This window comes from Phaenicophaeus curvirostris, chromosome 7 (assembly GCF_032191515.1).
Source record: "Phaenicophaeus curvirostris isolate KB17595 chromosome 7, BPBGC_Pcur_1.0, whole genome shotgun sequence".
Taxonomy (NCBI): domain Eukaryota; kingdom Metazoa; phylum Chordata; class Aves; order Cuculiformes; family Cuculidae; genus Phaenicophaeus; species Phaenicophaeus curvirostris.
The window spans coordinates 14246436-14260790 of record NC_091398.1 but is presented as its reverse complement, the minus strand read 5'-3'; the positions used below and the strand labels follow the sequence as shown (position 1 = coordinate 14260790).

General features: G+C 36.2%; 1 protein-coding gene across 2 annotated transcripts; it reads left to right on the top strand.

The window, feature by feature from the left end:
* Window positions 1-809: 809 nt before the first annotated feature.
* Window positions 810-13917, top strand: ZDBF2 (zinc finger DBF-type containing 2). Of its 2 annotated transcripts, XM_069860913.1 has the most exons (7): window positions 810-1481; window positions 2105-2156; window positions 2643-2694; window positions 3576-3675; window positions 4474-4579; window positions 5392-5519; window positions 8708-13917. In XM_069860913.1, exons 2-7 carry the CDS (start codon window positions 2130-2132, stop codon window positions 11526-11528), a joined length of 3234 nt encoding a protein of 1077 aa, XP_069717014.1. In that variant the 5' UTR covers window positions 810-1481; window positions 2105-2129; the 3' UTR covers window positions 11529-13917. The 2 variants fall into 2 exon arrangements, with proteins under 2 accessions (XP_069717014.1, XP_069717016.1); XM_069860915.1 differs by lacking the exon at window positions 3576-3675 and having other exon boundaries at window positions 816-1481.
* Window positions 13918-14355: the final 438 nt, after the last annotated feature.

The window sequence follows — 14355 nt, the reverse complement described above, 5'->3', positions numbered from 1 at the left end:
GTGACTCTCTTACCACCCTGTCAGTGGGGTAGTCTCCTCCCTGGTTGCTACACTCTTACTACACTCCACATTTGTAGCTTTAGCTTAAGAAGAATGTACATATATAGTAAGACCTTACAAAAATAGGTAAGTTGATTTCGAGCATGTGGAACAAGTTATTTTCCATAAAGCATCATTCATGAAAGAGAGCCCTATGGGTTTTTCCTTCACTTTCTTTTGGGTTCCTGCTGTTTATAGGATACAGAACAGGGTGATCAAGATCAGCTAATCAATCCAGGAAGCTTTTCTTGGTTGCCTGATAGGAAGGTTTATAAGAACAGCTGGAAGTTTGTGGGAGGGAGTGAGTGTGTAATGTTATTATTACATGAATTGATACACTATGAGAAGGAGAATGAATCTGGTGTTTTAGCTGGGTGGTTTGGTTTGTTGGAGTTTTCTGTTTAGGAGTTTTGGTTTGTTTGGTTGGTTTGATTTAAGTTGAGTTATTATGATACTCCTTCTGACCATAGCTGCTATGACAGCCCTGCTATAACAAAATGAGCAGTACACATCTGGGGAAGAAGCAAAAGAAATGTAAAGAAAACAAACAAAAACCAAATCTGTCAAGCCCAGTGGTATGTAGTATCAGACAGGAACATATTTCCTACATATATGAGAACAGGAAAGGAGGAGGGAAGGAATGATTCTTGTATCTTTTCTTTTAGAAAAGATAAAAAGTAAACGTGGTTGATTAGAAATGGAGTTTGTCATCCCACAATTACATAAATGGTAAGATGAGAGCAGCTCTAAGAATTGCTAAGTCCCCAGTTTTGAGAAAGTATGTAGTACTTTCACTGTGATTGTGCAAGTTATTGTGCCCTTCCTGTTTTCCTGTCTGTAATGCTAATGATAATACTTCATTGACTATGTAATAATTAATTTATAAAGTGAATATCCAACGCACTGTGAGATTTCCAATTAATGTATTATTGCAATATCAAACTAGTGTATGTAACATGAGCAGAATAATATGTTGTTTTTCTGAGCAAGTTCACAAACGATGCTCAAAAAAGTTTAAGTTCAATTTGGTTAATATTGAAGTATTTGTTTTCTGTTATTGTATAAGTGTAATTAATTTAATGAGTGCTAACATCCAAAATGACAACACTTAATACATAAGGAACAAAGTTATTCCAGAGGAATTGTTAACATTTGTGCAGAAAAGACTGTCAAAACAATATCCATAATAAAAAGAGGGATGTACTGCAGACTTCGAAAAGAGAATTATTCATTTATTGACTGATGTGTTTGCAAAGTGGTACTGAAAAATTTACATGCTTTAGGGCATGGAAAACATGCATTATTAACTGTATTTTAAAAGGCTCTTTAACTTCATTGTTGCCAGATGGGATGAGAAAGGATAAGTGTCCTGAAGTGCAAATGGCCTCCTGTTCAACATTTATTGTTTGCTAGTCTGGAGTCAGCTTTGGTGGATGAAGAAGGTTGGTGACTCTTAAGTTTGTACTAGAAAGCGGATTGTATGTTTGCATTTCATAATGTAAAAGGACTGTATGAAACTTGGAAGCCCTTTGCATTTGGGCACCCTAAAGCATGTAACTGCATGTTGCTGCAGTAATATTTTAATTAAAAACTGGGATTCAATATTGGTTTGCAGGTCTTTTGAGCAATAAGGATTAGTTTTCCAGCCTGGATAATTATTTTGTATGGTCTAGGTCGTGTGTGATTTTTAATAGCATCCATCTGTCTGTCATCTTTATTGTAAAGTCAACTTAGGAAATTAAGTAATTAAATTAATTTGACAAGGTTGCTTGATAACCTAAGAGTCTAAACTGTATTCATAAATATAGTATTTGACTTTGTTAATTAGATCAGAAATAAGCCCTTTCTATCAAAGCTGATGTGTATTGTTAAATATAGTATTAGGGTAACCTAGTAAAGCAGAGATTTATTTTCACAATGCAGCTTCTTTTAAGTCAAATCTTGTACTATAGCTGGAATAGTATGGTGCTTAACAGCTTGAAGCTTGGATTGGAGAATGAACTCGAGGACAGTCTTTACTGTATGTTTTATTATTTTTTATTCTCAGTTATTTTCTTGCTTACAGATGTTTGACAGATTTAAACCATCTGATGAAGTTTCTGCTTCTTCAGCCCAAGGTGAGTAGTTTAAAGTAGATGTTTTTGTTGCAATTATTGTAATAACTAATAGTAGTTTCAGTTGCATACTTCAATTTCCTAAATTTCATTATGGAACATAGATGGAAGAATTGACTTCTGAATCATCCACAAAGTTTCCACATAGACATAATTTTCTTTTCCAGTAATAAGCTGTTTAAGGCATGCTGCATTTTATCTCGGTGATCACAGATGTAGAAGCATAAATGCAGATTGCCTAGTATTGATCCCAGACTAATCAGCAGAAAAATGCCCCACTTGCCTTAACCATGAAAGAGTAAAGCTTATTTTATGAAGCTTTTAGATGAACTTTGAGGACAAAAGGAGATCTCTCTACATGCTTTCTTGAACTTTTTATCTTCCTTTGAAAGAGTAGTTATTACAAGTGCAATGTAAGAGAAGCGTCTAATTGCAGGTAAAGCTCTATTCCACCTCTTTGATATTCTGTTTTGTTTTGTTTTTCTATAGGAATTGAAAGACATGGTGTTGAAGGCTCTCTGCGACAGGACAGCAATAGCAGGTAAGTTAGGTGAAGATCTAACTGGCATCTGGCTTACTGCTTACACAAAGTAAAACAGGAAGGATCTGGTTTTCAGCCTTATCTGTTATTTTGTGTAATGATTGTTGTGAATGAGTTTTTTCAATCAAGCTCTTGTTTAAAAGCATGATTTAACAGATCTCAATGATAAGGTCATGCTATTACTTACTGTATTGAGGAAATATACAGAGGGAAAATTGGGTTATGTGTGCTTATATCTAAAGGATTATATGTGCTTATAGCCCAAAGGATCGTATGTGCATACCCGATTCCCTCTGTCACTTAGATAAGATTTCAAAGTTTCTTCGTCCCTATCCCCAGTTCACTTATACTTTGTCTGGGTGCCTGGCGTGAGTTTGCTCCAAATTTCAAATCTGATGTTTTGTGAAACAGACTCTGTCTCAATTATTTATAAAATAAATAATTTATAAGAGGGATACAGCATCATGGTCAACTCTGGAGGGACAAGGCTGACACAAACCAAGAAATCACTGGGCAGTTATACCCTTACAGACTATTTACCTGCCCCTCATGCAATGGTTTGGTCTTGTTGTTTATTGGATTCCTTTACTGTTTTTCAGACAGGGCCTTATCTTGTCTTGGTCCAGCTGGTGTTTATGAACTGTATCCTTGAAGCCTCTGAATTTTTCTGTTTTGGTTGACTCTGGAGGCCTTGTTTTAATTGAACGGGTTGTATGCCTTGGAGACTTTCCTTTTTAACTGGATATTCCCAGCTTGTGGCCTAGTGCTTCAGCAAGTCTAGTTACTCATGCTAAGCAAGGCTAAGTGAACAGCATACCAAATCACATAATATTATTGTAACGCTAAATTATTTATTCTATTAAAAATATTACGTATTTAAGCTAAACAACTAATCCCTGTTAAAGAAGAGAATTGCCTGGTGTGCAGTCTAGCTGCTGTCCAGGGAGGATTCAGATGGCGCTCACAAGTGATCTGTCATTGGTAAGAGATCTTGTTTCTTCGACTGGCTCCCTTGAGAGATGTCCCAGTGTGAGGGAAGATCATTGCTGTGCAGCCACGCTGCCTCGTCGGGAGAGCTCAGACAAGGCTCACTTAGGCTCTCATATTTATAGGATAAAAGCAGTTGACTCGTAGTCAAATTGAGGCTCGTTGTACCCACAGCTTATTGGTGTTCACTGTGTCACGTTGTTCCTTGTGGGTTTCCTGGAGTTCGTGGCCCAGCTGCCAGCAAGCATTTACCTCTTCAGAGCCTGAACCAAACTTGATGACAGTGGTGCAATACAGATCAAGCGTACGATTTATGTGAGTCCTTCCGTCTTGTACTCACATACTATTAAAACTATGGGGAACGAGCATTGTAGTGACCAAAACTAATGTGTGGCTATCGAGATTTCTTTGTCTTTGGTCTATTTGTTAGATTTCAAAATACTCAAAACCAGAAGAATGAAAAGATGACTGCTTTTTTTCTGAAAAGATGATTCTTTCTAGATTTCAGCCAACTGAAATTATCATTTGTTTTAGCTGTGCCTCCAACCTGTTACCCTTTGTTCAGCATTTAAAGAAAGTTTTCTTTAGTGAAGTTTGCTTGGGAATACCTTAAAATATGTAGTCCTATTTGCCATTACAATTCTGAAAGAGAAACATTTATCTTACACTTTTGTTCCAGCCCTCTAGTAGGATAGATATTTAGAATTTCCATGTTAAGAAGATTAATTAAACAACCCAGCATTTCTCATTTTTTTGCTGACGTGTCTTGGTAATATTACCTACCTCTTTCAGTTTACACACAAGAGGGCAAGAACATCCTCGACCTGGAGTATCCACTGTGCAGAACAGACAAGGATACTGCAACTGTTGTCACGTACACTACAGTAATCTGGAACAGGTGGGAAGGCTTCTGCATAATTCAGCAAAAGATACCAAGGGGTACCAGAAGGCTTTATCAGCTTATAAAGTACCAGTCTCTACACTGAACAACCAATACTGAATGAAAAATAATAAATTTGTGAATTGTACAGTGTATCTACTGGGAAGAAGATATCCTTCTTATTTGTTACCTGTTAAGAAGGTGCTGGTGGAGTGGCAGGGCTACTGCAGTCTGTTTTTCTGATGTGGTGCACTACCATGCATTGCATATACCTGGTTTATTTCTGAGCCTTTAATCTTGAGATCTGTATATATTGTAAAAAAATTAGAGCTAGTATGTTAGATATCAAGGCTGGAGACGCTTGATCAACTATTTTCTTTTCTGTTCTTTAATTCTGTAAGTCTCCTGTCTTTTAGACTTTTGTAATTAGAAAGTAGAAGCCTACTGTAATTTTATGTGGTTATGAAAATTCTCCTTAACATGAGTAAATTACAGGATGTTTACACGTATGAAGTTCAAGAATACTTTTAATAGTAATTTATAGATATATTTAGAGTATTGGTACTATTACAAGAGATTTGTGAGCAGCTGTCAGAGCTGCTAATTTAGATTCCAACTCAGAAAGATGTCTCAATACACTTAGTATTATATGAGACTCCCTAAGCATGGTTAAAATCTCGACCTTAAAGTAAAAAAGCCTGAAGATTTTTCTTTTTATTTAAATATTTTCGTAGCAACAGTGTAATGTTTAAGCTGGGAAGTAATTTTTAGGAATAAGCCAGTGCGTTAACAGTAGTATGAAACTAGTCATCTGTTTTATCTTTTGCCAGCATGTTTTCAGCTCCCAGCACAGACATTTTACCACTTACTGTAGGAATCGTACGGGTACCAGTAGCTTGATGGAGCGTTTCCTGCAGGACGTTTTACAGCATCATCCCCACAGATACCACGACAGCAGGTACGATATAGCTGGCCTTTGTTTCAAATATGTGTCGGTAGAACGCATGTATTATGAGTTCTTATTTCTGTTCCAATGCTGAGCAGTAAATTTTGCCCCTTTGAGGTGAAGCTTTCACACTGAAGACAGTTTAGAAAGGAATGTATTTATACAAACATTGTCCAAGTACATTACTTTTGTGTTGCCTCTCACTTTAAAACTTTGTTTTACTACTTGAGGATTTGACACAACGCTATTGATAGCAATTAAAGGTGAAGACCTGGAAAAAGGAGTATATGGGTTAGCAGCTATAATGGCAGACATGTGATTACAAATTCTTATAATTTGGGCTTTTTATATATATAATTCCAACTTTTATAATTCTGGGCTTTATATGTATTTAGCAGAGTATTTTATGGAATTTATGTGTTTTGGAAGAGTTCATAATTTTTGTTTGTTTGTGGATAATGTCAGGTGAATATTTATATGCTTATTTTATCATGATCTTTGCAGTTCACACATTCGGTTGATACTTACATGAATTATATTTACTGACCAATTCATTAATGCTCAGATTTTGACAAGTGTTTTCTTTCTTTACCATGTGCAGGTTTAAAAGTGATGAAAGGGTCAGTGTATAACTTTTTCTCTGTAGATGATGGGAAATCAATTAAATCTTATTCCTTGTGTGCTGTATTCTGCAACACAGACAAAAATCCCAGTCTGAACCCAGTATGGTGTATCTTGATATGCAGCTCTGCTGTACATCTGACAAAGTAGTAGAAGGGTGTTTTGTTCAAAGTCATATTGATGTTATCAGGGATGTGACAGAACAAGACAATTAACCCAGGACACGTGCACATTACTACAAAGAAATAAATTAATCTTATCTTAAATAAATAAATTTAATCCTTCTAGTTTAAGAACATCAACAATTTTCTGCCATGGAGAAAATACAGGATTCACTTTATGGCAACACCCAAATGAAAAAACCCCTCTCTTGAGGTGTCACCAATACAAGGTTATTCTTTTGGTGAATGAAACCTGCTAACCAGGAAAAACAAGCTACCCATGTTCCTCTGAGTTGTTGGAAGAAGGAATGGAATGAGCAATATAAATATACAAAATCTATATGAAGTTGGAGGGAGAAAGGGGAGGAGTAATCATAAATCTAGACAGAGTTTAGAAGAAGAAAAGCAAAAATGGAACAAAGTGTGAGTAGATTTATGTTGTGATCCTGCTCTGAAAAATAACTGGGAAAAAAAAAAGTTTTATTCTTAACTGACATTTGAGGTAAGAATTGGATTCTCTTATTTCCTACATGAAAGCACTTGCATTGATACACAGTTTCAGTCAGTTCTTAAATACTTATTTTTTACTACTTGACTGAATTCACGCAAGGGAACTTAAGTATCGTTTAGAAGGATTAGAGAAATGTTTGTGAGACTCGATTCATTTTACAGAGCCGTTACACCTAGTAGTGATGTGGAAAAAGGAAAGAAGTCGTCAGAGCTTTCTCTTATACTGAATTTCAAGGAATACTGGTGTTCTGTTATTAATTTTCTTTTAGAATAACACATGTTGAGCAGGGAGGAGTTATACTGCTGGTGATGAATCAACATGACTTGTTAGGGTCATACACGTGTTGCAAGTTTTATCCTTTTTAACCAAAATTTGACTGGAGATTCGTATTGTGTTACATCATTTGAATTATTCAGAAGATCCTTTTAATGTTTCCTTTTTGTCTGAAGATTTTAATATTTAAGTCAAATAAGTCATAAAACTTAGCCTGAACTGGAAGGCAGTCTGCTTCCAAACTTCTGTTGCAATGATGAGTGATTGTTCAACCCTCATATTTGATATTAGCAACCAGTTCCTGATGTTTGGGGTTTGTTTTGCATATAAAAATATTAAATCTTCTCTTCATCTTCTACTTTATCACTGTCTACCACATGGTCTAGAGAACACTCAGCTGCAACTTTTCCTTTTGAGAAACCTGGAAGGGGCTAGATCTTACAATCTTCCAGCTATTTTATGCTATTTTAATTGCTGTTACTTTAGCTAACTTGCCAGTTACAGCTGTAAAAGCTATTAGTTGCCCTGAAACTTTTGTATTGCCACCTATAACTTCATTATGTTTTTAAACATGTATTTACCACTTTCCAGTCTTTTGTAACTGTAATTATTTATAATAGAAAAGGTTTGTTGTGACTTTTTTTTTTTCAGCCTTTAAGCTTGTGATATTATTGCATGTGCATTACCAGGAATAAAACAGAGGTCTGTAGCAGCTATCAATTAAACATCCTTTACAGTAAGGAGGAAAAATATTAATTGGCATCTCAATTATGTCAGTTGTTGTTTTCTTGTTTCCTTTGACCAAGACTGCCACGTCTTCTGCAAGATTCCCACTTCTGGTATGTGTGAGCCGTGACAGCTACCACATCAATTCCTTACTTCCACTTAAATTGTTTTTTATTACATTATGTAAGAGTATATGCATTCACACATGCTTTGCTCCTGCACACACGTACGCACACTCTCTCCCAACACACCGTTCTTACAGATCCAGCAACACGTCTGTGTCTCTTACGTGCTTTTGAGCAGTATGTAAAATTATAACAACTTAGATGGGCATGGTGGCCTTTGTCTTCTAACCTTTGGAAAGTAAACAAAGGTAAAATTTTGCAGTGTGAATTTTTCAGCCTTTGGTTTTTGGACAAGAAAAAAACGGTTTCAGCTTCACCTGTGGAGCCATAGGTAGAGTCTGTAATAACAGACGTCTTTTTGGGGGTGAGGGGTGTTAATACAACTTGCTTGATTAGTCAGATCAAGTATTGGTTTGATTGGTGTTTTACCAGTGAAATAACCTCTTTATTGCCTCACAATTTGAAGGAAATATTTTTTTCTTTCTTTACTGTTTTTATAAAATGATTGTAATGTATGTTTGGCCATTCTTAATGGCTGATTGCATGAAGACTAATGACCAAATTACTACCTTTAGCTTTGTGGAATGTTCCCACCTCTCCCTCTGACCTTTTTTAAAATGGAGTATCTCTGCTGAAGTAGCAGAGATGGTAACTTGAGTTTGTTCATTAGATGAGATGCACTCTAGGCATATTTTTTTTTAAAAAAAGACACTATTGTTTGAAAAATCTTAAGCATATTTAGAGTATTTATGTAAAGTGGGTTTTTTTTTCTCTTCCCTTGAGGCCAACCTATGATGACATGCGACTCCCTGTCACTCCAGAGTCTGCTAGGATTGCTTGTCCATCCCCAGAAGAGATTGAGAAAAAGAGGAACAGAAATGTACAGGAGATTTCCAGCAAAGACCAGGAACCTGTTGGTGAAATATGCTCTTCTGCTCCATGCCTGTCTCTTGAGGGCACAAAGAAAACTCTAACACAAGCATTCACTCAGAAACCAAGAAGAGGGCAGGAACACGTTGTAAGAATGTCACAGCAGTCTATGGGCATTTGTAGCAATGAGAAACAGGACACCCTGAAAGATGCTCAAATTGTGAGTCATAGCCATGAAGGCCAGCTGACAGCTGTGAGCCCTGTATCTCAGCATTTTTCTGACAGTCCTTTAATCCGTAGTTCCTCTGTTAATCCTAAAAAAAGTGTTAGGAATTTGGCAACATCAAATCTGATTCTGCATGGTGGATGTGATAAAAAAGGAACGGAGGTACGCGATAGCGATGTGTTATTGAACTCACGCTTGAATCCTGCTCCGGCACTGGTTCACCCAAAACACTCATCAGTTTCTCATCAAAATCCTACGTGCAGCTACAGCAATTCTTTATGTATTACCTCAGGTCAATCTCTCTCAAAACGAGATGGTTTTCAAACTCAGGATGAAACTTCGGTGTCTGGTTTCTGTCTCAGGGATACTGGGGGTGTCAGCAGCTCCCTAGATCTTGGGACATCCCCACAACTAGCAAGATGCAAAAACATGAAGGCGAATAGAGGTGATGAAAGTTCAGTGGATGAAACTATTGAGGATGTTATTTTGAAATACTGCCATGGAACCATATCCGAAGACATTTATTTCAAAGCAGAGAACAGTCCCTGTTTAACTTTTTCGTCACTTCTGGACCATACTCATTTAGAGGGCTCTGAAATGAGTTTTGACTGTGATGCTCCTATTCAGGCAGGAACAGACTTGCCCAAGGCAGCTGTAAAAGATATAGCACTCCTAAAAGAGGTCCAAATAAGTCTGCAAGATAAAGACTATGGAACACAGCTCTCTTCTGTTTTAAAAAGTGAGTCAGTAGAGAAAATAAAACCAATGAAACAGGATGTCGTAGTTCATACCGAAGAACCAGTTCTTCCAGCTCTGCCTCATGTGCCTCCTTCTTTTGTAGGAAAGACTTGGTCTCAAATAATGTATGAAGATGACATAAAAATTGAAGAACTTGTGCGTGATTTCAGGGAAGGTCGTTTTCGCTGCCACTTTGACAGTGAATCCGCAGCCAACTGTACAGGGAAGAGAACAAAGAAAAAAAGACGGAAGGATGAAAAAAAGAACAGTATTGCCAAGGTTAATGGACAAGAAAGTGCAACAGTTAAAGCACTGCCAGAATTTAATGATGCTTTAAGTGGTGACTCTGATTTTGACCCATGTTTAGCCTCAGATACACTATGCAACCCACAAATTCTTAAAATGCCTAGAAAAAGGACATGGCGCCTGGCTTCAAGATGCCAGGTCGTTAAAGTCAGCCATGGCACCCAAACAAGTCTGTTGAACTACCCTGTAGCCAAAAGAAAAATGTCTAGAAGGGAATCTGATCCAGCTGATCAGAAAGCCAGCATCATGTGGCCAGAGAACGAAAAAACTCCAAACATGAAAACCAGACTATGTGCCCTTAAACTTCCTGACTCCTATAGCAAGATTATGAGTCCTGTACAGCCTAAGACAGTGGTGTATGTGCTTTCATGCCCAGAGGTAAAACAATGTAAAGGTAAACCTATAGATGTTCCTAAAATGAGGAAAAATCGTAACTCCACAGATAGCAAGGACTCTGTAAGGTATAAATACAAACAGTGTTCTCTTAAGTATTATGACCCACTGACAAATCGAATTCTGAAAATGCCTCCAAAGAATACAGTTGGAGAAAGGGCCAAAAAGCCCTCCCATGTTCGACAGCTTTTCAGAAGTCTCAGCTTTGATGCAAACATGAGGAAACAAGCTGATGCACAGAGGGAGAGCACGACATCAAAGCCACTCAGTCGGTCAGACTCCTATAGTTCACCTTCAGCATCTTTCCTGCTAGATCCAGGTAAAAGGAATGATGCAGCCTCAAGTCAAAAGGCAGACGGTTCTTCTGATTCCTCAGAAAGAACAGATTGTCTGGTATCTGGTCACTCTGAGAGCTCTTATAAACACCTGATCATTTCACCATTGAACTCTTATCAGTCTGATGGCAGATTGACTCCATTTAACAGTAGAGTTACCAAAACTCCTCTGACCTCTATCAGGAGTGAGCGGTTAGATAGGGAGAATCCAAAGGCAATGTGGAAGAGAAAAGAAGGCACTAATAAAGAACCAGTTTTTTCCAGAAAGGCTGCAGGACCTTTATCTGTCAGATGTGCTGTTGGGAGGAGAGGAAACGGAGCAACCGCAGGCAAACAGACTTCCAGAACTAAAAAGCAGCAAAAAGAGGGCATGAGATGGAAACTTCGTCCTCGTGCCCAGAAATCTTCTGCTTTTTCCATCCACAGGTGCCAGACAAGAAAAACTACAGTGGGAAAGCACCCTAAGAAAGAAAAGCCTGATGCTAAAAAATTAAAAGTGAGGAGGAAACCAAAAAGGACCTTTCTGAACAAAACAGTTGTCACAGGGATTCCTGAAAAGAGGCAGAAAGTCACATCGGAATCTTTTCCCAAGAAGCCAGAGCGAGCTTCTTCCAAAGTCAGGAACTGGGAAGTAAGTGGAGATCGGGGTCACCCCAGCACTGTGAACCAACCCTCTAGAAGGACTTCTGCTATACCATTACTTCGAAAATGTCTTGTTCTACCAGGTGAGAGCTAGCTACCAAAATAACTTTTTTTATAGCCAGCACCTGGAAAAGATTAAAGAAAAAGAAAGGGAATAAAAGGAGGTCATAGACAAAGCAGATGAGCTGCTAAAGCTGCAGAAAGTGCAAAGCCAGTCTAATGTGAAACAAGTACAGTTGTATACTCATTTTTTCCTGGAATATGGGAACATAATGTATTGCACTTTTCAACTGTGTAAAGCTGCAGAAGTTGTGCATTGAAGTTGAAAAGCACTTGGAATCCTCTTTACTAGACTTCACCTGTACATCAGAAAAATGAGCTTGAATAGTATAATATTCGTTTTATGGTATCAGTGCATAATAGTGCACTATAATAAGGTAAATTAGAAGTTATTGTGCCTATTCTCGTTTTTCCACCTAATTCTAAAATGCAAAAAAGTCATTTGTCATGCTAGAAATTAAATTAAGACGTGTTAATCTGGGCTGAATTCTGTGTATGTATTTTGTGTTTGCGTATATGCACACTTCTTTCAACACATAATATATACTTGCCTATGGAGTGGCATTAAAATTAAAACAGTATGATACCATTCAGATAAGTTCAGTGCTTGAAATTAAATATAATTGTACATGGTTTTATATTGACTTTTTTTTTTTTTCCTGAAACCATGTCCAAAGCAGTTACTTTGGACAAAAAGTCACTGTGGGCAATCAAGCAATAATGGACCATGCTGGTAGGGAAATATGTCTCTCTAGGGCACCATTCAAATAAGGGTGGCTAAAGTGACATCTCAAATTCCAAAAGAAATACAGGCTTACAGTTTGGGTTTTTTTCTTTTACATTTTAAATAGCTTATTGATTAAGTTTATAGGTGAATTTCACATTCCTTAGTGGGGAATAAGAACAACTAGCAGTGAGTTACTCTAGACTTTCAACCTTAAACTTGAGTTTCTGTGGTTTTTTTTTAATATTAATTGGTGTACTGTTGGTTACGTTTTTGTGTACTGTAGTTGAAACTCTCTTTATAAACTTTCAGTAAAGTATTTAAATAGCAGTGTCCACCTAAATGTATTAGAATTAAAATATCTGTTTAAACAGATTTTTAAATATATGTTTAAAAAGATTTAGTTGAATTACAATTATATTCCATAATGATTCCTATTTGACCACTGATACTCTAATGTGATTTTATGGAAAAAAATACTGTAGTGTTACTTAGTTTTTTCTTTTTTTTTTTATTATCATGATAGCTTATTAATGTGTTCAGGAGACATAAACCCCAGTCTTCCAGACATTTCTATGCTTTAAAATCCAAGATTATTTTTTCATTTTTATTGTTTAGTTAAACATCATCACAATCAGTGTTCTGGCTTGTAAATCTGGAATTTGGTATATTGTATAATCTATCTGACTTTAAAGGTCTTTGTAAATTCCATAGTTGTACAATACATCTTACAGAACACAAGAAAAACACAGAAAAGATCAGACCCTGCCATTGAACAGAATATCTGTGCATTTTCACTTGAAAAAACAACATCATTCTTGATTCATTTTCTGAAGTGTCAAGGATCACTGTTCTGGCTTGAGATAAAGGTGAACTTTGAAATGTTTTATTTTAATATGCAGTATCTGAAGAAAATATAAAAGCAGTCGTCATAAACCACTTGTTAAAAGTATTTTGGGTATTTTTTTAATATATGTGTGTATTTTCCAGGATAAATAAATGATGTGCAAGTACCTAAGCCATCTGGAAACCAAGTTCCTTTACAAGTGAAACATGGTCTGACAGATTTTTAATTTTTTCCTTATATTATTTATTTTAGTTTTGAAATAGAAGTTGATTTCTATGAATGAATTTTCCTATAGTTGTCAGTCGACACAGTGTCTTACGACTGTATTGCAAGTCACTGGAAAATGAAGGGTTATAATCAGTTGCCCTCTTAACTAATTGTGCCTGTATAATTTAATATTTTGTCTAATAAAAAAATGATTTTTTAAAGTAAAGTTTTAAAGGAATTTTTTTATAGAAAGGTGAATTTTTAGATAAAGGAAAAGCAGTTTTTTAAATAATGTTTGTTTTAAAGCAAAGCTTTAAATTAACTCTATAGATAAGTTCCACTATAACGTATTTTTGTGATACAAGAATGTTTTCTTATCTAATTTCTTCCATCTTGTTTTTCACGATATTGTACACATGAAGAGCATGAATTGTTTTGTGTGTGAATAAAGTTTAATGCACATTGTACTTTAAGATCACTAGGGCATATTTGTTTACAGCCAAAAATAATGTTCTCCATACTCATCCATTGCAAACTTGTGTTTCTCCAGCATGTAATTTTTCCTTGAAACCTTGAGTAATAAAAATATCTTGAGTACTATAGAATGACTAATATTTTTAGCCTGTACTGTCTTTTTTTGTTTTTTTTTTTTTTTTTTTGTAAATAATAGACCCCCTTGCCAGGGTGGGTTTTTTAAAAAGAAAAATGTATTTAAATAAAAGTGTAGGTACCTATATATTTTCTTTTTAAAAGAAAAAACCAAACAATGGGAATGAAATGTAACATTTTTTTCTAAAACACAAGACTTGGCATACAAGTCTGGAAACATTTCTGTGGTTAACAGTGTCAAAATAAGATTTACTGTAAGCTTGGGTGTTATTCTGTGCCTCGCTTTTGACTGTTCAGAAACCTCTTCTGTGTATGCTCAATGACTACTAGGAAAAAGAGGGGAGATAGTGATACGAGAAGTAAGTGTAGACACTGCTTTGGAAAGAGAATTGATGAAGATATGTTCAAAACAGAAAATGGCAGACTCAAGGTATCATGTGCATGAAGGATAAAATTTTTCTAGGAGCTTGAGGA

Bases quoted from the DNA above. Each gene is read 5' to 3' on its own strand.
- ZDBF2 (XM_069860913.1), top strand. From the start codon at position 2,130: ATGAAGTTTCTGCTTCTTCAGCCCAAG. The intron at 2,157-2,642 runs GTGAGTAGTTTA...GTTTTTCTATAG, and splicing joins TTCTGCTTCTTCAGCCCAAG to GAATTGAAAGACATGGTGTT. The intron at 4,580-5,391 runs GTGGGAAGGCTT...ATCTTTTGCCAG, and splicing joins ACTACAGTAATCTGGAACAG to CATGTTTTCAGCTCCCAGCA.